Source organism: Callospermophilus lateralis, chromosome 3 (genome assembly GCF_048772815.1).
Source record: "Callospermophilus lateralis isolate mCalLat2 chromosome 3, mCalLat2.hap1, whole genome shotgun sequence".
Classification (NCBI taxonomy): Eukaryota; Metazoa; Chordata; class Mammalia; order Rodentia; family Sciuridae; genus Callospermophilus; species Callospermophilus lateralis.
In genome coordinates, this window is record NC_135307.1 from 44,090,277 (window position 1) to 44,113,689 (window position 23,413).

General features: G+C 36.3%; 1 protein-coding gene across 3 annotated transcripts in view; it reads left to right on the plus strand.

Moving 5' to 3' along the window:
- The window catches only part of Akap6 (A-kinase anchoring protein 6), a 500,764-nt gene that overhangs the window by 244,029 nt on the left and 233,322 nt on the right, over positions 1 to 23,413 (plus strand). For all 3 annotated transcript variants that reach the window (XM_076850183.2, XM_076850180.2, XM_076850182.2), the window contains exon 5: positions 4,847 to 4,969. In XM_076850183.2, coding sequence (XP_076706298.2) covers positions 4,847 to 4,969 — 123 coding nt within the window. The remainder of the gene's footprint in view (positions 1 to 4,846; positions 4,970 to 23,413) is intronic.

A 23,413-nucleotide genomic window follows, 5' to 3' on the forward strand; every position in this document is an offset into this window, starting at 1 on the left:
CATGTCATATAAAAAAAAATCCCTAGGCTTTGACTCCACAATGAAGGGAAAATATCTTGTTTTCCACTTCAAATGTGTGTCAGTTAGCTAAGGACTAGCAAATTATGTTTTTTACAAACCAATAAGTATATGTTTTCATGTACTTTCACTGCTTCTTAGTCTTTAAAGAGATTGATGCTTTAGAAAGTTTAAAAGTAAGTTGAAAAAAAAAGCTTATGATAGAACTTCGAAAATGCAAATGATTTGAAAGTAGGATCTGTGCTGCCAACTGGTGAGAACCTGTTGTAGTTCCATTTTCTTCCAAGTTTAATGACTGATATTTCTTTTGGAGTTTGAGTCCTTGTTTGGCCCCAGTCATGAGGTTATGGACTCTCAGAGCCTGTATCAGATATGAATGTGCTAAGGGATCTACCCAGAAGGAAGCAATTATACCATGAGAGGGTGGGGAGCACTTGGGCCTCTGGATTGTATCACGTTCCATATGACCCTGGACAGCTTGTGAGAAAGGCAGAGAAAGGCAATGGAAGAAGGGTCAGAGAGGGAAAGTAGGAATTTGGTGGTAGAAAATGATGGGAAAGAGAGTGACCAACTACATGACTAGAAGTTTGAATAATGAAGACTGAAATGTGGACTTTCAAAAGTTTGTGATTCAGCGTGTGGCAATAAGTTGAATACGCATAAAATTTGCTTTTTACGTAGTGCAGTTGGCAGCACTGAACTGTCATGAAGAAAATCTGATTTTTATAGTCATCTTTGATTCTCCAGGTAAGTAAGTATGAACTCCGAGTCTTACAGAAACACCAGATAGATCAATATTAACAATAGGAACAAATTTAGATACAGATAGGATTCTGATATAGATTGTTTTAGTCAGCATTTTTATTGCTGTGACCAAAAATACCTGGCAAAAGCAACTTAGAGAAGGAAAAGTTTATTTGGGGTTCACGGTTTTAGAGGTCTCAGTCCATAGAGTTCTGACTCTTTGGGTTTGGGCCTGAGGTGAGGCAGCATACCATGGGGGAAGGGCCTAGTAGAGGAAAGCTGCTCAGTTCATGGCAGGGTCAGGAAGCAGAGAGGAAGAGAAGGAGCCACAAGGAAGATGCACCCTTCCAGGGTATACCCACTGAATCATCTCCTCCAGTCCTGTCCTACCTGTCCACAGTTACCACCCAGTCCATTCAAACTAGAATGGACTGACTAGATTACAGCTCTCACAATCCAGTCATTTTACCTCTGACTATTTCTGCATCCACAGGAACATTTGAGAGACACCTCCTGTTCAAACCATGACATAGAATATGTTTCAAAAGGTCCTAGAGTGTGTCCCTGTTCTTATTTATTGTAAATCTATTTTGTTAATGATTAAAATTACTTGAATTTGGTAGGTCAGTGTTTACACATGCTTTATTGTCTACTGAAAATTTTCCCACAATGGTATTCATCTTTACACTCTAGCAGTGTGCTTTGCACATACTAGGCACTTGATAAATATTTGTTAATGGAATGAATAAATGATCAGTACTTATTGTACTAGATTTTAAATGGTGTTCAAAAATATTTTAAAAATATTTTCTCTATTTTTCTATGTTGGTACTTAAGTCAGACTCATTTTACTACATTCATACCACCAAGATTTAAGCAGAACTTATGAAAATGAGCATCAAACATGTGTTGTATGTGTTTAAATGTGAATACTTTGCTTACCCACCTTGTATATATATCAAGTGTTACTTCCTTGATCTTTCTAAGAAAGAGAGCCCCATGATATAGGGATAACCCCAGACACTCTACACAGAATACTGTGGTAGGAGCTGAGAGAGGTGGAGAAGAAGAATTGACAAAGATAGCAAGAATTGAATGGACTCCAGTTTTACTTGCTTTCATAATTTCTGTATATTCTTGAAACTTACATATAGAAGCAGGAGAGGAAGTAGAAAACTTAGATCTCCCCAAAAGGGAGAGGTACTAAGTTTTTGTTTTTTTTTTAAATTATAAGGCAGGAACACTAGGATTTTTCAGGTTTCTATTGTGACTGATAAAACTGAGTATGGACAAGAAAAGAGGAAAAGTGCAACAAATAAAAATTGGTACAAATGAGAATATAATTCAGAAAAAAATCCAGAGAGGAGCCTTGAAAGGGCCCTTGTTTCTTTGACCCCAAACAAACAGTTTTTCTGTTAAGTTGGGCTACAGAGAGATCATCCATAAAAGTTCTCCCAGTTCCCATGCATTTTGCCTAATATGCACCTCAAAAATTGCAGCTACCTATGTAATCATGGTTCTTTTAGGAAATATGATACACATTGTTTAATAATCCTTGGCTAAGAATAACCTTTTATAATGAGGCACCTATCCATTTAGGTACTCTCTCATTGATTTGTTTTTCAGAGAGAAATAAAGTAATTAATAGTCTGTTACTGCTTGTGTTTCACAAACTATCTCTTGCTATTTGTCTTCTTGGATTTAATCAGTCCTTTCCAAAATAATTGACTTCCTGACTTAATTTTTCCCCCAAAACCAATTGTTTACACAGATATAGCAACTGAAGTCCAAATTCAATAGTAAAAATGTGGCCAGTACTGTAAGTACTATGAAATACTATTTTCACCTCACAATCATCAACCATCTGCTTTGCTGATAAACTTCTATAGATGGTAGTATTTCTGTAAGCCCATCTGTTCAACAAAGGGTCTCGATTTTTTATGAAAATTCCATTATGAGAGTATCAAGAGTTAGGACTTGAGTTTTAATAGTCTCTGTCTCTACTTTTCATAAACTTAATGTAAACATCTGAAGGGCTTCTTGGTAATCATCAAGTCAGATATGAATTTGTGAAATATTCTAAGTCCTAGGTAGTCTATCAGAAAAAGGAGTTTGGGGAATATCATGTTGAACAGGTGGAAAGCTCTCTTGAGAAGACTGAATGTGGATATGTGTAACTTCTACATTAAGAGTCAAGTATTGGGGAGGAAATGAAAAACAAAGCAACTCTTAAATTTATGAAAATGCAGGAAAGGAGAAGAAGCTCAAAAACTGATATCTAAAATATATGAGAAAGGGCAAAATGAATTATTTGGCATAGATTACTAGCATTTAGAAAAACTTGTAATATGAAGAAACTAGAAAAATGTTGATTTTGTGGATCATTAGAAATATATTTTGTAAGGGAATGTAGTTGTGAAATTCATGAAATGTTCTCTTTAGTATGCTTTTACCTCATCTAGAAGAAACTCTTCTGAATAATATTTAAAGGAAGCCTCATTAATATCATTGGTTTAGGTTTGGAGGCCAGGATTGATGCATTGAATTACATCATGCAAAATCAACCAATTGCAATTGTCTAGGTCACAGTTTCTGATTAAACTGTTTCTAATATGATATTTCTTATTGGCTTTACCAAACTACCTGATTAGGATAGATTTTTAAAACACTTTAAAAACCCTTTCATTTGTGAAATCTTAGTAATGAGTCACCTGTGTCCTCTGAGTCTTGACACAGTAGCAACATTTCAATAAAGAAAGCTTTTGCTAGCATTTATAGAATATGGGGAAAATACATGACATACTACCCCATGTGGTAAAATACTGAGCTCCATTTAGGTTGACAATATGAAACTATGGACAGGACGTTATGATCTGATTCCTTGGGCCTCTGTCCACATCTCTGCTTTGTCCTCTAATAGATAGGAATGTTTCTAAGTGTTATTTTTCTGCCTTTCTATTTATAACCCTCCTTGATCCCATATTTCTTTTTCTAATAATTCTTTTGAGACAAATCAATTGCTCAAATTAAAGGATTATGGACCTTAAAGAATTATCTAGTAGAATGCTAAACAGCAAAACATAGCTTCTGAGAGGCATGATAAAAGAAAATGAATTTTCGCTATTCTCACTTTGGTTTCAGGATAGCCTAGTTATGCATTAAAGATATTAGTCAAAATTAATAAAAAGGCAAACCTGAAGGAGTTAGTTTAATGGGGAAATAGCATCCCAAGTTAAAAAGTGTGGCAGCCTGCCCTTGCTCATTATGACCTCCAGGTGGTGCTGTTTACCTAGACATGGAAAGCAGATGCTAAGCCCCATGCCTTTGCTTAGGTTTGTAGCTGGTCTTTCATTTCTTCAAAATATTTTTCGTTTCTACAGATGTGTTCTTTTAAATGGTCAATAAAATTTTATAGCCACTATTTGAAAAATTGCAAGATTATTGTGATTTGTGCTTGCTAGACAAGAATATTTATGTCCAGACATACCCAGAGTCAGGTGATTGTGTTTGTTCATCGGCCTTACTCTTCTTCTCTTCCATTTTTCTTAGCACCCAGACTCAGCCAGACCTTTGGACCTCGGATAGAGCTTGTCCAAGTGCTTATGTGATTTCAGAATATATTTCTAGTTCAGCAAAGGCACCTCAACTCCATAGGCCTCTGAGTAAAGAACACCATCCTTACAAGAATGCTTTTATCACCTGAAGTCAGTGGGCTTTCCTAAAACATCTGATCTGACTTTTTGGCAAGGTGATACTTGACAGACACCAAAAATGTTTTGATGTTTTGAGGTCACCTATGCAGTGATACCCCACAATCCAATTCAGATTCTTCAGGAAAGTGTTCCTAAGGGGGAGGGAGAAATGAAAGAACATGTTTTAGAAATTCGTTTTTGTTTTCCTATTTGGAGAGATTTCAGGGCCAGGAATAGTAGAAATCTCATCACAGCAAAAATGGTGCTAGGGTGGGTGTGAAGTGGTATCACTTTCATCACAGGTGAAGTTTGGAATTTTTAAGTTTGGCTTAAAAAATAACTGACTAATATGCCTTTCTTTTTCTTTTTGCCCTTTTATTTTCTCTCATAAGGGGTTTGTCAACAAGCTGGATGAATTTATTCATTGGTTAAATGAAGCCATGGAAACCACTGAGAATTGGACTCCCCCTAAAGCAGAGACGGATGGCCTCAAACTGTACCTGGAGACACACTTGGTAGGCAAGATTGTATTGTTCTTATTATCAGTAATTGAAGGACGTTAATGTGCTGCTTGTTTGTCTATTTAAAACATCAGTTTTAGTTACCAATAATCATTACATGCTAGTGAAACCAAATTCTAATGGGGTAAACTACAAAAGCTGAAGATTTATAGGTGTTTCAAGTAATATTATGAAATTTAGAATTTTTAAATTTTTTTTCCAGAAGGGTAAATAGCTATTTAAAAATACCTTAGAAAATTTTACTAGTGCCTTGCTCTCTCAAGTGACAATCAAAGGTTTTCCTCTTTAAAAAAAAATAGATTAATGAAAGACAATTTTGATGACCATTCTAAGCTTTCTAGAATTCTTGTAAAATTAATGAGCCTCTCATTATCAAGAGGGTCTACTTTATCTGTTCTACACTGGGTTATTTTAATAAAATATTTAAAACAATGATCTCCATCATTTTTGCTGCTATGTGGATTTTTCACCAGATAATTAATACAACTGCCATTATACCCGTCCCTGTGCACAGAGAAAACCATGGAGGAGAAGTGAAATACACTTGGATGAATATGTTTCTGAGTATGTTAAAAGCAAGAATTATAGACTGGGGGACATTTGATGAACCTCATGAGGTTTTTACTGAATGCTTCAAATGGCCGATATCAATTATGAAGGGGCGGAAACCAAGTAGTAGAGAGTGATAAAGCATGAAGAAAAAGCACGTTGTCACAGGAAATGAAAATCCAAGCTTTAAGGATCTCATCTTCATTCCCCTCACTGATAGCATAAAATTGACAAAGGCAATGAATCCTTGGGTACCCAACTGTGGGGTTGATTTTCTGCCCCTCTTATAAACTCAGAATTTGGATCGGGAAAACACCGTGTGGGAGTCCTACATATGTGTGTGTTCACAGGGCTGCAGAACTGCTGTCTGTGATGTTAAGTGGGAGACAGAAGGGAAAGACTGTGAGAGGGAGAAAAGAGAGGAGAGCAAGAGAAAGAAAATGTCTTAGTGTTTACGTGTTTGTGTTCTGCAGCATGTTTATTTTGTTGCAAGAAAGCCTCAAAATCCTCTTGCTGCATTCAGATAGCTGTATGGATGATAAAAATGACAAAATGTGTGGCAGAGGATGAGCATATTGCTTCTCTTTTTGGAGACCTGAGTTGATGGTGTGTAAAAATGCCAGTGACCCCAACTGCCTCTCTTGTACATGTATTTTTAAATAGTGCCCTTAGTATTCAATTCCCTGTTGAGTACAGTTCCAATTTTTTTTTAAGAGGGCATTTCATAATAGCAAGATAAAGATATTCAGTGCTTTATAATGTAAATTGTATTAATTAGAATGTCAACTTTTCACTGGCATTGTTCTGACAGAAATTCTAATCTGTGTTTAAACAGGAGTATATGAACTTTATTTCACATTAAGTGTGCTGTCTTAATTTTCTTGATTTAATATTTTATGGAAAACACACATTTAGTTTTTGAGGTCCCAGAGGGCATGGGGGCATAAAGAGCACTTTAACTCTAGGTTACTTATTGAAAGCCGGGCTAGGAGAGGCTGAGCCAAGATCTCCTTCTGCTTTAGCAGTTGAGCGATACACCCCTTTAAACCAGTGTGTGCTCCCATTCTCAACTCCAGTACTCCAGAGATCCTTATTTGGTATCCTTGTGTTAGACTCTGTCTCATTCTATCCCAAATCTGTCCACTAGAATTGTCTGTGAAGAGGGATTATTTTATATTGCACTGTCCTGTACAGGTACTTCTAGCTACATGTGTCTGCTGTGAGCTTGAAATGTGACTAGTGCACCTGAGGAAATGAATTTTTAATTTTAGTTGACTACATTTGAATTTAAATTGCCACATGCCTAGTGACTACTGTTATTCTATCTATCTTTATAAATTGCAGCATGTTTTAAGGTGAGTTATAGGCATCTGTATCTGCCTCATAATGACATTCTCATCCAAAACGTGAAAATCATTATTTACTTTGCTATAGATCGCTATACTTGAGAGACATAGCAGAAGGTCCTTCTTAAGATAGTTCTCTTCAGAATAGCCTTGTTTCTGCCTAATGAGTGAATACTTTCTTTGACAAGTTTTCTCCTTGATCTTTTCTGATTATGTTGGTGGGAATAAAGACAATTTAGGAATATCTTCTCTTCCTTGGCTTTTCAAATAGTAAGAGACTATGACCACTAGATATTAAGTCACAATCACAAATTTCACTTTTGAAATTATGAATAACAATGCCTGACAGTTGCTAAAGCCCTAGAGTGTATGGATTGCTACTAAGTGACACTTAAGGACAGTCATGGGCTAGGATGTATCTCAGTGGTAGAGCACCCGCCTAGCATACAACAGCCTCTGGGTTTCATCCCCAGAACTGCAAAAAAAAAAAAAAAAAAAATCATTAATAGTTACTGTTCATGCTGTTCATTACTCTAGACATAGCCTGTGGCTCAAAAATCCTTCAAACAGACTAAGTTTTTCTGTCTCTGTGTTTCTATATTGTCCTTCTGACCATTATTGTCATTTATATTTTTATTGCATATCCTTGCTGTCATGCTGAATTAATATTGTTATTCTCAAAGAGAAGGCAAAGAAAGTTTACCTTCCCTTAAAAGCAAATATATAAGTAAGCCTAGAGATTTATATTCCTTACATCCTATGTAAATGACTTTTGCTTCTAACAAGTGGCTAAGTGGTATTTGCAAGGTTATCCAATAGTAGAGATAGCTACACGTTTATTTAAATGACTTTATAGATTCTATAACTTAACATTAAATGAAGAGAGGCACAATCCCATAGAGTGAGAATCTACCCTAGTATAATAGCTGGCACCCTGTAATATTAATTGTAAAGAAAAACAAATATAAAAATTATAACAAAAGTTGTACATTTATATTTTGATATTTGATTCAATTATTTTCCATGATGGTAACCAAGGGTTTTCACCAACACAAATCAATTAAAGCTTTATAATACTTTTATGAGAGATATGAAGGAGCTTTATTTTAACAGTAAGAAATACTGTGAAATTGCAATTATACATCAATGATTTTCCATGATAATTAATCTTCTGCTTGAAACCTGGCTGCTCCTTTCAAAACTGTAATTCCTATCTTCTTAGAAAATGACATTTCAAGAAAATGTCATTTTGGAAGTGTATTTTGGGGGGTATCGAACAATCCTTCTTTGAAAATTACTTCTAAAATAGCATTATATTGGTCTATTCTTGAATAGACTCAGTTCTCTGTTTCTTCCCTCACCTCTATCTTTCTACTACTTTTAAAAACAGCTTTATGGAGGTACAATTGTCATAAATGGTATACTTTTAAGTATACAATATTATGTTTTGACAACCTGCAAATAATATATGCCCATAAAATTATTACTATAATCAAGGTAATGAACACACTCATCCACCCACAAAAGATTCTTCATGACTCTTTGTAATTCCTCTCTCCTTCCCTTTCCATTCCTCAGCAATCACTGATCTGCTTTATATATTGGATTTGTATTTTCTAGAATTTTATGTGAGTGAAACAAACATATACATTCTTTTTGGAGGGAAGAGGTCTGGTTGCCTTCGTTCAGCATACTTATTTTGAGATATGTTGTGTTTCTCTTGTCAGTTGCATTTCTTTTTATTGCTGAGTAGTAGTCCATTACATGGATATACAATGGTTTATCTATTCGCATGCTGATGGATGTTTAAGCTGTTTTCCCCACAATCTTTTTGATTGATCACATTTGAGCAGAACTATAATAAATAAAAGCATAGTAAATACACATCATAAATAGCTCTTGGCAAGCTCTTTAGATTTTTTTTCTCTTAAGAGAGTTTATTAATTTTTATCTTTTAAGAGGATCTTCAGAATTAGAGTGCTTAAGAGCAAAGCAGCAGATCAGGCCAGCAATCACCTCTCTAGAGCTTCCATTTCATATCCATTTGTTCCTGAATTGATAATTCTGATCTCCCAAATTGTTTTCACACATGCCTTGCTCACCCAATGACCACTAGAGCATATACAATCAGTCCCTGGAAATCAAATAAAAAATTCACTTACCTAGAGCCAATCAGAGTGTCTGGTGAGCGAAAGTGAAGTCAAATCAACACCAGACAGTTGTGCCAAGATCTAGGAAAAAAAAAAAAAAACCAACCACAGGGCCCCTCTTAAACTTGGGGAGTAAATTTTTATAGGCAGCATATGTTTTAATAGGCAAACCTTAACCAACCACATAGAATTAGTCTTAGAGAAACCACATTATTAATGGAGTTTGATGAATGAGAAAAGTGGAAGGAAATGGTGACTATGAACTCCAGTTTATCTATTTCAAGCAACTGTGATTGCCAGGAAGTTATTTAGTTGTTAGGAATACATGGTAAATGAACTTAGTTTCTTTCTTTCAGGGATTTTTAATCTAAGGCAGGAAATCATAGATTGTATGTAGTCATTTATAGACCCTTTAATTGCTAATATAATATTCTGTTCAGGACTTTTTGTAGGATAAATGAAGCACTCTTAGGTGTATGGAGCAAATTTTTTATTTGTTATTCCTGGGAATAGAGAAGATTCAAAGAGTAGTTTGATGTAGACCTCAAAGGACATGTATAATTTTGGTAGGTAGAGACAGGAGGAAAGAAAATGGGAGGAAATTTTATAGGTTAGGTAAGGTAGGTGTGTTGAGCCATCTGGTGTGACCTAGACTAGGTTGGAATCTTGCAGGTTGGGGCTGATGGTAAACAGATTGAGTTTTTCTCTGGAGGAAATAGGGACTCACTGAAGGTCTGTTTTATTGTAAAACAGGAGAGTGACATGAATCAACCATAAATGCTATGGGAGTAAAATCAGCTTGGCATAATTAACTAGGTGAAGTACAGGGCTTAAAAGAGAATAATTATGGACATGATAGAAAATGGATTTGAGTATAGTATTTGATGTACTAGTACAGGTAGATAGTTTTCAGTTTTAAAAATGTTTTTGGACTGACTGTGTGTAGATATGACAATAGAATTCAAAAAGTAAATAAAGTAAAGCAGTAAGATGTTGAAGGTCAGTCTCCCGCTTAACCATGTTCTCTCAGGTGCCAATTCTCCCTTGAAGCAACCACTACTCCTTATTTCTTTATATAATTTCAAAGTTATTCCAAGTATCTAAAAATAAATGCATATATGTTCTTTGTTCCCTCAGTTAATATTAGCAGTAGTGAAAACTCAGTAAACATAGAACTACCTCCTTTTGAATGGCTGTACAGTATTCCCTTTTATGAATATGTCATAACTTATTTAAGCAATCTTTTATGCTGGAAATTTAGGTTTTTTTTGTAATCTTTTTTCCTATTACAAATGATGCTTTAGTGCATATGCTTTGAAATTCATCATCTTACATATTATACATATACCCTTAGAATACTGTACATGTGAAATTTCTGGATAAAACATTATGCACATATCCATTCATCTACTGAAGGACATCTAGGTTGGTTCTACAGTTTAACTATTGTGAGTTGTGCTACTAAAAACATTGATGTGGCTGTGTCCCTATAGTATGCTGCTTTTAAGTCCTTTGGCTATAGACTAAAGAGAGGGATAGCAGGGTCAAATGGTGGTTCCATTCCTAATTTTCCAAGGAATCTCCATACTGCTTTCCAGATTGGCTGCACCAATTTGCAGTCAGTCCTACGAGAAGTATGTAAGTGTACCTTTTCCCCCACATCCTTGCCAACACTTATTGTTGTTTGTCTTCGTAATAGCTGCCATTCTGACTGGAGTGAGATGAAATCTTAGAGTTGTTTTTATTTGCATTTCTCTAATTGCTAGTGATTATGAAATTAAAAAATTAAAAAAGTGACATGTATATATAATGGAATATTACTCAGCAATAAAATAGAATAAAACCCTGGCATTTGCAGGAAAATGGAGTTAGGAAAGATAAAGCTAAGTGAAGTTAACCAATCCCCAAAAACCAAATGCCGAATATTTTCTCTGATATAAGGAGGCTGATTCATAGTGGGTAGGGAGGGGGGAGCATGGGAGGAATAGACAAACTCTAGATAGGGCAGAGGGGTGGGAGGGGAAGGGAGGGGGCATGGGATTAGAAATGATAGTGGAATGTGATGGACATCATTATCTAAAGTACATGTATGAAGACAGGAATTGGTGTGAATATACCTTGTATACAACCAGAGATATGAAAAATTTGTGCTCTATGTATAATATGAATTATAATGCATTCTTCTATCATATATAAATAAAAAATTAATAAAAATATTATGCACATTTAAAATTTTCATGTTTTGCTAAACTCTGTGATAGAGATTATGTGAGTTTGTACTCAGCATTGCATGAGAATGTCTGTTGCTGCACATTCTTGCTATTCGAAGTATTGGTTGAACTTAGTTACCATGATAGTTACAAATGGCATCTTATTGAATTTTAAACAGTGTGTATTTCTTATGTTTTAAATAGAGGTGAGTATCTCTTCATATTTTTTAGGAGTTACATGCATTTCCTTTTTGAAGACTATCTGCTCATTTTATGAGCCCATTTGTCTGTTTGGTCTTTGGTCTTTTGTTTCCATATTTACAGGAGCTTTTAAAATATTAATCCTAATTAATCAACTGTCTATAATGTGAATAGAAATATTTTCAAAAGACATATTATAGTGGTTCTGTTCTAAAAGAACACAGGTAGCTTAACAGCTTGATGAATCCAGGGTTAGATAGATCTAAAAAGCCAGTCTGATAAACATGTAACAGGTTTCTACCCTTGGCAAAAGCACACTTGCATTCCAGTCCTGGAAAAGCAGGAAAGTTTTCTTACTTACGTGTGGAAGAAACAAGCTTACAATCAGGGTGGCCATACTTGAATGAGTAGATTAAAGAATGATTGAGCAGTAGGAAATGTGGACAGCATGTGAGCCAATGTTAGGTGAGGAAAGTGAGAATAGGGAAACAGGGGCAAATTAGAGAAGGGGACAAATCAGACAAGTCAACAGCTCTCTTTTTGAGGCCACTCTTATCTGGTGAGAAATATCATGACCAACATGTATTCCATTTGCCCTTGTCTCCTCCAAAGAGGGCCCTTGCTAAGGCCCACTGCCCTGCATTGGACATTAGTTTGGGTAAGATTTGTATGTAGCTAAGGATATAGTCGTCGCTGAGAGCTGCAGTGGGTGTGGAGAGGGACTGAGCTCAAGAGCAGTTCTAGGGAGTGATTGTGTCAAACCAGGTGGTGTGAACATTACCAATAGTATTTTCATGGAAAAGAAGGGGCAGATATCCTTAGAGTACAGTGAGTACAAAGGGGCATGTGTTTAAGGTGGAGAAAACTTTTTCTTTCATAAAACTACTGAAATTATTTGATTCCAGTTAAAGAAAAACATTACATTTTACTCACGAAAAACACACACACAAAATAAAACCATATAAAAGAGCATAAAATTAGAAGTAAAAAGCTTTACCCTCCCCTGGGTAGCAAATGTAAACAATTTTGAAACTTTTTATGTAAAAGCATACATTTCAAGGATTTTAAAATTTATTTTAATGTACTATTTAACAGTTTGCTTTCTGAACCTAAGAATATCTCAAATATCCTTCCATAAGAATATGATCTGTATGTTTTAGAAGTTCTTTAGTATTTTATTGTGGTGTTATTAATTCTTAATTAATCGTTGTGTTAATTAACTTATTGTGTTATTGTTTCCTACAATGATGGGAATTTAAGCTTCCTACTTATTTATGACTTTGCAAGTAATACTCCATGAACATCCATATTATTTTTATTATTTTTACACCATTTGAGAGTCTGCTCTTGATCCTGTTAGTGTCTGTCTATAGCAACAACTCAGGGACTCCGTGCAATGAGAGTCTGTCACACTCTGTAGACAACTATTACTCCATGTCCTTAAAAGTGAGTAGGATCCACATTTGTATGTGTATGTGTTTTGGTCCATGTTTACAGGGCTGGACTTGTAAAAGCACACCTCTCCGAACTTTTTTGTTCATTTTAGGATTAATACCTGTAATTTGAGTTGGTTGCCACAGGGTGGCAGAGCAGCACAAAAATCCATTATTTTTGTACCCATGAATTGTTTGACAATTTTTCCTTATTGTGTCATTACCCTGAGTATTTATTTATTTATTTTTTTTAAAGCCTGGCTAACAAAATTCTCAGTAAAAATATTTGTACACATTTGTCATCCAATATAGATATTTATATTACATTTATGATTAAATAATTTTCATGTGTATCATTAACAAAAAAAATACTTCTCACAGAGTTTTTAGCCATATAAGAAAACTTTCAAAAATACTTGAGGCTGTTTTCTTTTGTGTATCCTTCTGTCTTCACCTTTGCTCCATGTTTCATTGCTTGAAGTTAAGAGATGATACAGTTTTCTTTTTTCCACTTCCTGGTGCCCACCTCTCCCACCTCCCTTTCCCTGATGAGATGATAGACAAGCATGGCCTAAGCAAGTTGAGCTTCCCAAGAACAGCGGTAGCCATATGCATGGTGCTACTCGGCTACTGTAAGGCAGTCAGACTTCAAAAGCCAGAGTTGTGTGGCCAACCTGCCTTCCACCTCCCTCAGCCTCCATGAGCAGGCTGGTGCCATCACAGGACCTTTAAAGTTCCATTTGCCAGGCTGGGGACATAGCTCAGTTGGTAGAATGCTTGCTCACATGCACAAGCCCCTGTGAGCAAGCACCACAAAAAAAAAGTTAGTGAAGTTCCATTTGCCTGTCCTCCTTGATTCCCATGAGTTTAAGGTGAGAGTTTTGTAGGGAACAGCAATATTACTTTTCTTTAGGGAATTTGAAATACTGAACCCACAGCCTTGAGTTTTTAGCTTTGGTGGATAGAGATAGAAGGGTCTGTCAGGAATTTACAGTATGCATGCATTTGAGACTGATGTGTTGGGAGAGGTGGGGAGTGGGTGTGGTAGGAGGCTCTTTTTGGACATGTGAAAGTCCTGGACCACATACCTTTGCTCATATAATCAATTCTGTACATCTAGGAGACAAATAGTATTATTTTTCCATTTCTTTTAAAAAGGATCCCTGCACTGCTTAAAGCACCTCAGAAATACATTTTCTACCTGAGTTTAAGGACTGTTGGGCCATAACATCCGCAGTTTTAATTGTTTGAAAATTATTGGTGCCCAAACAGTTTACTGATATATAGCTTTATCTTTTTTTTTTAAGGAATTAATGACTTTGTTTTGCACTGGGGCAAAACCCAGGGGCACTTTACTGCTGAGCTACATCCTCAGACATTTTTATTTTTTATTTTGAGACAGGATCTCACTAAGCTGTTGAGGTTCTCACTGAGTTGTTGAGGGTGGCCTCAAATTTGCAATCCTCTTGCCTCAGCCTCCTGAATTCCTGGAGTGATGACTTTTTAACTAGAAGCCAGGGAAATACTATATTTATTAAACACTTCCTAATTAGGGCAATGGTATATTAAGCCTTGAAGAAAAAGTTTGTAGATGAGCCTTGTACTAGGTGTTCGTGCACAGGCCAGAGAATGTTGTGGCTGGACAAGAAAGTCACATGAGCTAGGTACAGTCACCTTCTATCTTTCATCCTGTGTACACCATGTTCAGATCCTGGTTATCCACTGTGTTACCTGGAATTTTAAAATCTTAAAATAATTTACCTGGTAAATAATTGGAAATCTCAGATCTTTACATTAGCCAGAAAAAAATGCCTGTCATATTTACTTAGGGTTGTTGTGAAGATCAAATGAACATGTTGAATGTGAAGATGCTTTTTATTTTTATGTTTTCATTTTAGAAAGTTGTATATTCTTCCTTGGATACCTGAGAATATATGAGAAGCTCAGGTATTCTTAGAGAAGTTGAAATCCTCCCCACCTCCCCACTCACCCCTCAACTGTTCTCTTGTAGCTGTCATGACTTGAGGGACAGCTTATGTCTCTTTGGTTCTCCTCTGACACCCAGACTTGCTCATACATAGTAGATACTAAAAAAATATGCTAAAATGAATGAATGAACACTTGTAAAAGCAACATTATAACCACTACAGCAGCAAATTCTAACTAATGTTATAAACCATAAAATGATAACCAAGTATATCTGTAAGTTATTTTCTCTAACATTTACAAACCAAAGTGATCTGATCACTGGGCTTTCTGGATACTGTCTGGTAGCTGTGACAAGAAAAATACCTATAAAAGGGGATCAAGAGGGAGGGAAGAAGGGAGGGCAAGAAAAAATAGTGGGAAATGAAATCTGCCATATTGTGCTGGGTCCATGTATGAATATACTACAATGAATCATACATATAATGCAATAATAATAATAATAATAATAGGAGGGAAATCAGTAGAGTAGAGCAGGTGTATGGGGGAAGGAAGAGGGGAGGGAAGGGGAAGTACTAGGGAATAAGTCTGATCAAATTATGTTATGTATATGTATGAATATGGCATAAGGAATACCACTATTATATATAATTATAATGCATTGATAAATAGAAAAGAAAAACACCTATAGAGAAAAAATGGAAATTTTTTCTTCAATTTTTTGGGATGTAATTAATCCTCTTTAATAAAAAAAATACACACACACACATAACATTAATACAGATATTACAAGGGTTAATACAATTCCACAGGTTAATGTTTCAAAATATGAAGACTATATGACTAGACAGGATGTTAATGACTTGACATTACAAAATTTATTAAATTTATTTTTAAAGTGGTTTGGTTCTCCCTCTCAGATGCATGAAGCTTGTGGGAGTTGGAATAGATCTGCCCCAGGCTGCCAAACAAAATTTTAATAGAACTAGAGTCCTTCAGGGATTGTCCTAAATCCACATAATATTCTTAAGTCCTGGTGTTTGCACTGGGACCTGTATATTAGCAGATGTACATGTGAATAATATACTTATATCCATCCATCACCCTGGTGACTCCGCATCTGTAGGGGCTGCTGCACATCAATTATTCCACCTCAGGGGGTAGAGAGATATTTGGGCCAGCATTGACCTCCTTTTCAATCAAGGCCTCTGAGCAGTATGTTCTGGAAGTCAAATGGTCCCTTTAGACAGAACCTCTGTTTGCGAATTCATTTGGCCTAATGTGGCCATGCTGAGAAGTCAATGTGATTACCTGTGTCAGGTGTGGAAGCGGCATCCAGAGAAGCAGATGAAAATTCTGACACTCAGAGCCACATTCAGCATTCAGTATCTCTCTCATCTATCTAAATCTTGCATAAGATATTAGCCAGTCTATCAGAAAAGAATGTCAGCCTCAGTAAGATGCATCTACTTTTCACACATAAAATCAACTATTTGAAATAAATTATAAGTTGCTCAAAGAGCTAAATTCACTTCAAATGCTTGGAATAATTTTTATTATCTGAGATTTCAGGAAGAAAGAATTATTTCCCAGAAATAATGAGTAGTTTTGTTTTTTATATCTTTGTGTCTTTGTTTTAAAGAAAAACAGAGATTTTATGATATGTATCTTTTTAATCAAAAATTTGGAACTTCTTTTTCAAACATACAGAGTTCTTTGAATTTTTTTAAGCTTCTAAGATTGTACCTGGAGGTGTGTTACAGATTGTCATAACTGATAAATCAATGACAAATGTAGCCACTTCACTTCATTGGGAAAATACACAATTGTGGCAGTGGCTGACCATTTATTTAATTATGTGGTAAGTACCATATGATGAGTGGGTAAAGTTAAATTGATGATTTGGGCTATCTCAGCCAGGGTATAGTTTACATGGCAATTAACGCTGGGATCATCTAAGTGTAATTGGCAAGTAATTTTGTAAGCGAAGGAACATGACAGCTCATTTACATGGTGTTCAATGAGTAAAATTTGGGGACATTTATCAACCACTTCTAAGTGAAGAATGATTGCACCAATATCTCCCCAAATGCTGTAGGCTGTTTGAAAATTATGTGGAACGTTTTGGTATAAATCTACATGTATTAACTCCCCTGCCCATTTGTTAGCTGTATGCTGTGTGTCAGGCACTGTCCTCGGCACTGAGGATACCTATCAAAAATGAGTGAAAACACAGTTCTATTTTCAAGAAACTCAAATGTGGGAAGTAGATGTATCTATCAATAACTTGAATACAACATAGTACTTGGAGGTTTGAGCTCTACAGAGGTACTATGGATGTCACAGGAAGGGAAGTTGGTAGAGTAGAAGACTGTCAGGGAAAGCTTCCTAAAGAGTGACACCTGAGATGAGTTTTAAAAGACATGAAGGACAGGGAAGGGTTTGCCAGACAGAAGTGTAGCATGAAAAGAATCTTGGAGGAACATCTCAGCTTGTGTGAGATGGAAACTTCAAGCAGTTTAGGAACATTGCAAGGCAGGTTGAGTGTGAAGAACTGACCTGGTGAGGAACCTCAAGGGCCCTTTGATGATGCTAGAGGGCTGGACTTTGTTTTAGCCTTGGAAAACCACTGGAGAGTCTTAAGAGGGGAGTCTTTGTCAGGTTTGTTTGGCAGACAGATCATTTTGTGAATAAGAACAATTATTGTGCTTCTACAATGTGTCAGGCTCTGTTCTACACGTATCAGTGCATTTTCATCAACCCCATGAAGGAGGTAACAATTTCTCCTCTTCATGGATAGAAAAATATAATTATATATAGGTTGCCCAAAGTTACATGGTGATGATTGGAAGAGTCAGGATTTGAATCCAGCCTGTCTAACTCCAGAGTCCTTGCTTGTCACCCGCACACAACTCATTTCAAAACTCCCTTGACACAACTGACTACAATTCCATTTCTTTGACCCTCCCCCACTCACTCACTAGACTGTAAACTCTGCGAGGGCAGGGACCACGTTTATCTTGTCCAAAGTCATAGCCTTCAAGCTTTCTACAGTGTCTGGATCTCCATAGGCTTGCAAAAAGTAAGGAATGAGTGTAGTTTTGAGGGGACCATCATTGGGGCTGTCATAGTCCCCCTGATAAGGAATGTTTTTGAGTCTAAGGCACTGTTGGTCAATATGGAGAGGTTAGGATGGAGAATCAAATTGGCTGGGTTTGGTGGTTGATTGGACATGCAGATCTTATTGGCATAGTCTCTCAGTTCTTTTGATTTCCAGTCCCTATACTGGAGAGATGATTTGGCAATAGAATCTGAAGAAGGAGGAAACTCATGCTGCACTTCACAGAGATTTTAAAATCCTGAGAAGAAGTGCTGTAGATCCACAATGAAAAGTTAGAAGATACTTCCCTGGAGATGGTTAAAAATAGAAGGGGACACATCTGCCTGGGATGGTTGAGGGATGGAGCTGCCCTGGGGTAGATGAGTGGTTAGATGGCCTTTGTGATTCTTCCCTCTTTGAAAATTCTCTGGTTTAAAATAAATAAAAATTCTCTCAAGTTGCCTATCTTAAACTACCTAGATTTAAGAAGATAAAAATCAAAACATCCAAGTACTGGAAAATATTGAGTCCAAATGCCTGGATTATAGATAAGTAGCCCAGAGGGTTAAATGACTTGTCCAAGGACACACTTTAGAGGAAAAGGAAGACCCAGATCATTGGCTTCTCAGCCTGGGCATGTGCTTCCTCATGTCTCAGATAATGGCATTTATGTTTGGGGTGTCTCCTGTGAGCAGGCCTGTGTTGGATGGAAAAGAAAGCAAATGAGACCTGGTATTTGTCCTTGGGCACTTTAGAGGGCCTCAAAAATACAGGACATAAAGTATCAACTACTACCTAGAACATTTGAAAAACAGGGAAATGAATTAATTTTTATAATGAGTTTTTTAAGCCTTATTCATTGCCATGCACTGTTTCAATACTTCACATTCATTATCTCTAATTCTTACAATAACTAGAAGTCAGTAATGTTTCCATTTCATATTTCAGAAAAGTAAAGCACTTACATCTGGCTCTGTAAGATCAGATCATGATAACTCTTAAGTCTGCTCTTGAACAAAGGATGTCAAGATTCTATATGTTTATGTATCTTTTTCCATGAACTGAGATTACTTAGATAGCTAGAATTGTTGATACTTCTTTTTATATTGGGGAGATTAAACGTGGGGATGTTTTATCACTAAGCTATATCTATTTTTCATTTAGAGACATGATCTTACTGAGTTGCTGAGGCTGACCTGGAACTTGCAGTCCTCCTGCCTTGGCCTCCTATTGCTGGGATTAGAGACATGCACTATAACATCCAGCTGTTAATATAGTCTTGAATTTTCATTTTTTGCTTGTAGCATGTTCTACACATTCGCCATTCTTCATTTTAATGGCTATATAATGTTGGGTTGAGTTTTCAGAAGGTTCTTAAATAAGTATTTACTCACAGAAATTGTCCAGTTATTGGTACACATGGCATTTTGCAGGTGTATTTTATGTTTTGAGGACCAGGACAGCTGATCATTTTCCATGGATGGCATTATGGGGTGGAGAAGAAAAATTGTCAGCCTCTGCACCATGATCATGGCTCCTTTCCTACCAGGAGGCTATCTGAAAATGTAGAGTTGTGCTGGGCACAGCTCAAAGTAGAGCAGGGCAGAAATGGCCTGAGGAAGGCAGCAGGTGGCTTTTGAAGCCTTGCCTTTTCTGACTGGACATACATTCTTCCCCCTGCCCTTGTAAAAAAGACATGTTTTCATTTTCTTAGGGTAGCGAAAATCTTTTGTGTGAAGAAAAAGTGTCATCAAGTGTCTTATTCATCAGCATATATACCATCTCTTTAAAATGACAGTGGGAGTAAAAGTTCATCAGTTCAATATGTCTTTCACATTTGGAGACTCCTGACTAATAACCTCTGGTATTTATCATCAGAACAGCCAAAGAACTAAATTCTGGCACACGCTGTTCTCACGCACTGAGTAAAACTTAAAAAGACAGAAGATTTTCTTCATTTTTTCATTCTTCCATTCATTTAAAAAAAGGCATATCTTTTTTTAATTATAAAAATGATCATGCAGATACATCTGGCCTGTATTATCACAGCAGCCTCCTAAATGGCCTTCTTGTCTTCAGTTTGCCTTTTTAAAATCAAGTCTCTATACAATAGCCAGAAAGATCTTTTTGGATCATAGATCTGCATTGGTCACTCTCTCATGTCACTTCCATATTTTTCCATGGTTCTAGAAGGCAAGTCCTTTGTAGCTACAGCTGCTGTCTCTCCTGCCTCCCTGCTTCCCTACTTCATGCTATACCAAAGGGTGTCCCTAGATCCAAGTACAAATCAGTTTATTCTTTACAAGCTCCTGCCAAGCTCTGCTAAATCTGGACCCCAGCATGGACCCCTATGACACCTATCACTTATCACTCTCATATGGAATGCAGCCCACAGTCTTGTTTTTGCTTGACTGGCATAATCCTTAAATTAAAAACAAACACACACACTCAAATCTCATTGAACAAGGCACATTATTGTTCAGTTTGCTTAAGACTCCATCAGTCTATATTATACACCAAATCCTAATTACACATTTATTCTGCGCTGGGTTGTATAAAAGATACTTGTGCTAATCTCTTCCCTGCTTAGACTAGACTGTAAGCTGCTTGAAGACCAGGATTACCAACTTTATTATCTTTATTATTGATAACGTTTGTATCTGTAGACCTGACAGAGGCTGCTCAATAAATATTTATTGTATGAATATCTGTCTTAAAAATATAAAATTAGGTCAGGAAAGACTCAGTCTGTCTTCCTGTCTTCTCTGTTCACAATCATTACAAGACTTATAGAACTCTGGATCTGGCAGATATTAACAGTATTCCATAGGGGAATTGAAAGTCTGTGTTTATGATGTGATGCTGCTAAGATGGGACCACTTTGATAGGACGTTTAAACCTTTGTGATTATTCCTACCATTTTTAGAAAATTCATGTCTATTCTTATGATTCGTCATAAGTAACCATTCTTTGTGTTTTGTTATTGGTTCATTTCCATTAAGGTGTACTTACCCTTGGTTTTATTTCATGTCTGTGTGACCATCACATTCCCATCAAACAGTGCCATTCAGAAATATGCACGTAAGCTCTGTGCTGTGGAACATGCTTGTAATCTCAGCAGTTTGGGAGGCTGAGGCAGGAGGATTCTGAGTTCAAAACCAGCCTCAGCAAATTAGCGAGGCCCTACACAACTGAGCAAGACCCTGTCTCTAATAAAATACAAAAATAGAGCTGGGGATGTGGCTCAGTGGTTCAGTACTCCTGAGTTTAATCCCTGGTTACAAAAAAAAATGCATGTAATAGGATTAGATGTCTTATTTTATCTGCTTTGTAGGAGACTCTACAAAGTATAATCAGTGGGCATACCTGAATGTGGCTCCTGCCAAGAAGTAGTACATCCAAGATCTATATAAGCTGGTCATGCCAGAAATTATAGTAATGTAAATGCCCATTGGTTAACCTCTGATGTATCATCTTTTGGATAATCTAATATTTGTTTCTGTCATTGAATTTTTCTAGTTTTCTTGTTTTTCTCTTCTAGTCATTCAGTTACATGCTGCTTTAAAGACACTGAAAAAGATTTGGTGTCCCCTAGGACCCAGATTACTCATATTTATGGAATTTCATATAATCAGTGACATAGGACCATGGTACCTGCCTGTGGCAATGTTCTTACTATAAATCAAGTCTCCAGAGAATGTCCCACATTTTCAGGGAGTGGTATAGATGTTGCAGAAAGAATATACACCATATGTCATTCTGAGGAAATATGTTAGTAACCCAAGAATGGAAATGTGTCCAAATATCAAATTTAGGAAAATAAAGCATGTTTATCTCCACTTCCTTCTCTAAGGAAGAGGTAGGGGCAAAATATGAGAGCTTATTACAGAATCCTTTAGCAGCCAGAAATTTTATTGACAATTTTGTTAATGTATCTACTTGGCGGCTTTCTCAGAGGCCTATTGTGAATTCCTTAGTTTATATTAATAGTTAATGGGTGCACCTGAAAAATCAAGCAATATTGTACCATTTGGGTAATAGTTATGTTAGATAGTTATGTTTTTTTTATACAGCATCAAGCTTATCAGACTCTCTTTTTCCTAATAATGAATATCTCATCTTTCCTAATTTCTAATCAAATGCTACCACATCATCTTGAAACACAGCCAGATCCAGCTGTATCTGTTCTATACTCTTGGCTTCAATTATATCAAATTATCCAGTCTGCTTAGAGGTCCTAAGGTTCTCTTTTGCTCTATGACATAGGCTTGACATACCCCTTCAAAAGCTCATGCTCACCAATCATTCAAATCTGTTGTAAGTAAACCGTGAATTATAGAGAGCATTAAGCCAACTTTACAGTTATGAAGAAATTTCTAGAATAGGTTCCCCACCTAAACTCTGGTGCTTTTCAGTTGATCTTAGGTATTTCTATTTTCCCTGTTCCTTCTTTCTGCAACATACACATTATTTATTCTTCATGGCATTGCTATAGCATTGATGATTTTCATGGCAGTGGCAAGAAGTAATACAGCCATGTTTTGACTATATAATAATAAATATTTAATTTTTCACAGATTTACATTGACCAGAAACACTAGGCTTCCTATACATTGACTTATTTTATTTTATTCATTCAAATGCTGGCAGCTGAAAGACCAATACAAGGAATGGTGAATACCCTTTTGGTAAAGTTAATATTGTTACTTTTTGTCATATTTGGCTGATATATCACTGTATCTTACAACAGAAAGTCAGATGAAAGTTGATTCTTAACTTTTGAATTTTTTCAGTCAAAATTCTTATTTTTATACTTCAAGGCCTGATCTGCATGTCTCTATCCTTCATTTCCAGGTTCTTTTGATCATTATTTCTGTCTTCTGCCCTTTTTTTAAAAAATAATTTTTTAGCTGTAGATGGACACAATATATTTATTTATTTATCTATTTATCAATCTATCTATCTATTTATTTATTTATATGTGGTGCTAAGGATCGAGCCCATGGCCTCATCCATGCAAGGCAAGCACTCTACCACTGAGCCACAACCCTAGCCCCTCTTCTGCACTTTTTAAAAATACCCTTTTCACCATGGTGAAAGGGAGAGCCCAAACTCACCCTTAAGCATCCAAGTTGACTCAGGCTGCACTTTGTTCTCCTAGCAACACCTGCTGTGGCCCTTTGATGCCTGAGGTCATGCTTTATACTACCCAAATCTCTATTGCCTGGCCTAGTGTCTATAGCAGTCACAGTGCATTGTTTCTAAGTGATGACTGGATGAATACCTAATTTCACAACTTATGGTTGTTTACCTCTTCAATCTGAAACATATTCCAACCTGGACTGGATCATTTTGAACTTCTCTCAAATATTCTTAATACCAAGTACAATGCAGTATATACACTATTATTCAATGAATGTTTGTGAGAACTAAACAGTTGTATATTTTGGAGCCCTCTCATGAAGAAGCCAAAATTTGGCACACAGTTATTTCAAATCTGTGCTTTTTCCAATTAGTCAAGTC